The sequence below is a fragment of the Sminthopsis crassicaudata genome, chromosome 3, assembly GCF_048593235.1.
Source record: "Sminthopsis crassicaudata isolate SCR6 chromosome 3, ASM4859323v1, whole genome shotgun sequence".
Taxonomy (NCBI): domain Eukaryota; kingdom Metazoa; phylum Chordata; class Mammalia; order Dasyuromorphia; family Dasyuridae; genus Sminthopsis; species Sminthopsis crassicaudata.
The window spans coordinates 582873917-582876642 of NC_133619.1; the positions used below are offsets into that span (position 1 = coordinate 582873917).

Here is a 2726-nt window from a genome sequence, read left to right on the forward strand (position 1 = left end):
GGTTCAGTAAATAGTTTCAAAAGTCCCTTCTTTTTAATTGACACAAGAGTACATAGTCATATTTTTAGCAATGTGTTTGAACTTAAGAGTCTTTGACTCTAACATAAATGGTCTTCTCACTAAATGAGAAAATCTCATATTCAGAATATGACCTTCCATCCAATCAATAAAGTATTTTTCTTCTTTTTATGATTAATTTTCAATATTAAATGTAATAACAAGTATTTGAACTTGTTTGTAACTGCATTTAAATATTTGAATTTTTTCCTCATCAAGTTATTCCCACAATGTTTCTAACAATAGAAATATATGCATTTTATTTTTCATTTATTCACATTCCTTGTGTTTTATATGTTTTCTAGCTGATCACTTTATTGTACCTTATTTTTATACATAACTTTAAAGATTTTTCTTTTTAATTTTTCAAAGACTGCCTTCTAATGTTAAATTTTTAAAAATGGAATATTTAAAAATATCCTTAGCAACAATTGTATGTAGTCTACCAAAAATATATTTTTACAGTTGCTAACCAAGTGCTTGCTTTATAGCAGTCACATATTTGAAGCAACTAAAGAATGCCTCTTGTCCAAACTATGAAATATGATTAGATTGAAAATCCATAGACTTGATACCCTGCTACCTTCATTCTATATTGATGTTAGAGACAAATATTGAACTTAGCCTAGAATATAAAGAATAAAGTTCTGTTTTTCTGAAAACTATTCATCTCAAACTTTTTTCTTGAACTAAAATTACATCCTTTTCAATCAAGTCAAGAAGCATTTATTAAGCATCCACAATGTACCAGATATTATACTATTTGTAATGCAAATAAAGGTAAAAACAGTCTGTATGCTATAGAATTTTCTAATGTAAAGAAAATAAGAATGTACAAACAAGACAGATATATGATATTATTTGGATTTTTTTCCCTTGTTTTTGTTGTTGTATCATTTCATTCATGTCCAAATATTTGTGATTCTCTTTTGGATTTTGTTGTCACAAGTACTGAAATTCTTTTTTTTTTTTTCATTTTTGTCTCCATCTCCTTTTGCAGATGAAGAAACAGGGAAACAAGTTGAGTAATTTAGTATTTATCTGAGGCTAAATTTGAACTCACAAAGATGGGTCTTCCTGGCTTCTTGCACTTCCACTTTGCTAAAGAGCTGACCCATGAAAACAGTATAACTTGGTAGGTAATCTCAGACAGAAGACACTAGAATTAAGGAACACTGAGAAAGGTTTTTTTTTTTTTTTTTTTACAGAAGATCATTTTAGCTCTTTTTTTTTTAACAGCAATATTGGTCTAGCAATATCATAATTCTAGAATTCATAACAATACCAAAGTATCTGATGATTTGGAAATGAAAGGGCAATAGAGGTATGTGATGGGATTGATTGAGGTATAACATAGGAACTGACCATGGGAGATCGACAAAAGTAGATGGTCTTTGCTGGAAGAGGTAATGATGAAGTAAGCCAGACTATTTTTCTGTAGACACCCAGGACGTCTTCCTGTTTGAGAATGGACTCCTTCAACAACAGTGGCTTTAGACCCTTGCTCCTGACTGGCTTTCCAGGCCTAGAGGCTTCACACCCACAGATCTCTGTCCTCTTCTGTGTCCTCTACTTGATTGCTTTTGTAGGTAACAGTTTGATTTTGGTGGTAATCTGGAAAGAACAGTCACTCCATGAGCCCATGTATTTTTTCCTTTCCATGTTAGCTGCCAGTGATCTAGGCCTCTGTGCCACCACCCTGCCCACTCTGCTCAAGCTTTTCTGGCTTAATGCCCGCCAGATTCCTTTTGATTCCTGCCTGGTTCAGATGTTCTTCATCCATGTCTTCTCCCTCATGGAGTCAGGCATTCTGTTGACTATGGCTTTTGATCGATATATAGCAATCTCCAGTCCACTCCATTATACAACCATCTTGACCAATGCTACCATTGTCAAGATTGGCTTTGGCCTAATGCTTCGTGCAACTGCAGTCATCCTCCCAGGACCATTCCTCATCAAACGATTAAAGTTCTGTAAGGCAAATGTCCTTTCTCACTCCTACTGCCTTCATCCAGATATTATCAAGCTCTCCTGCTCTGACCACCGTATCAATAGCATCTATGGTCTTATTATCATCCTCATTACTTTTGGTCTAGACTCTGTGCTCATTCTTCTCTCCTACTTGAGAATTCTGATCACAGTATTGGGCATTGCCTCCCATAAGGAGCAGCTCAAGGCCTTCAACACCTGTGTCTCTCACATCTGTGCTGTGTTATTGGTTTATATTCCCATGCTAGGTGTATCCATCATTCATCGCTTTGGGAAACATGTCCCACCTGTGGTTCACATCATCATGGGCTATGTTTATCTGCTGGTCCCCCCTGTGCTCAACCCCATTGTATATTGTATCAAGACTCGTGAAATTCGTACCTGCATCTTCAGGCTCTGTCAGAAAAAATAAAAGAAATAATCTTTTTATCTTGGGAATCTTGGGTAATGTCTACCCAAATCAAAGTAAAATGTCCAGAATAGTACAATATATGTCTCAATTATTAAATCATCAATACATAGAAAATAGGGTGAGATGAAGAGAATAGTGATGATGGTGAAAATAATAAAACTGACAATTATAAAACAACACATTTTGCTTTTTCTAATTTACCTGATTTGATCTTATGCAGAAGATTTATGTAAAAAATGTAAAGCATGTTCCCATGACTCTCCATTGC

The 2726-nt window shown here is 34.7% G+C and overlaps 1 protein-coding gene across 1 annotated transcript; it reads left to right on the forward strand.

The window, feature by feature from the left end:
- The first annotated feature begins 1124 nt into the window (after positions 1-1124).
- Positions 1125-2458, forward strand: LOC141562472 (olfactory receptor 51L1-like). The gene is made up of 2 exons (XM_074302502.1): positions 1125-1192; positions 1507-2458. The coding sequence occupies exons 1-2, from the start codon at positions 1125-1127 to the stop codon at positions 2456-2458; spliced, it is 1020 nt and encodes a 339-aa protein (XP_074158603.1).
- Positions 2459-2726: the final 268 nt, after the last annotated feature.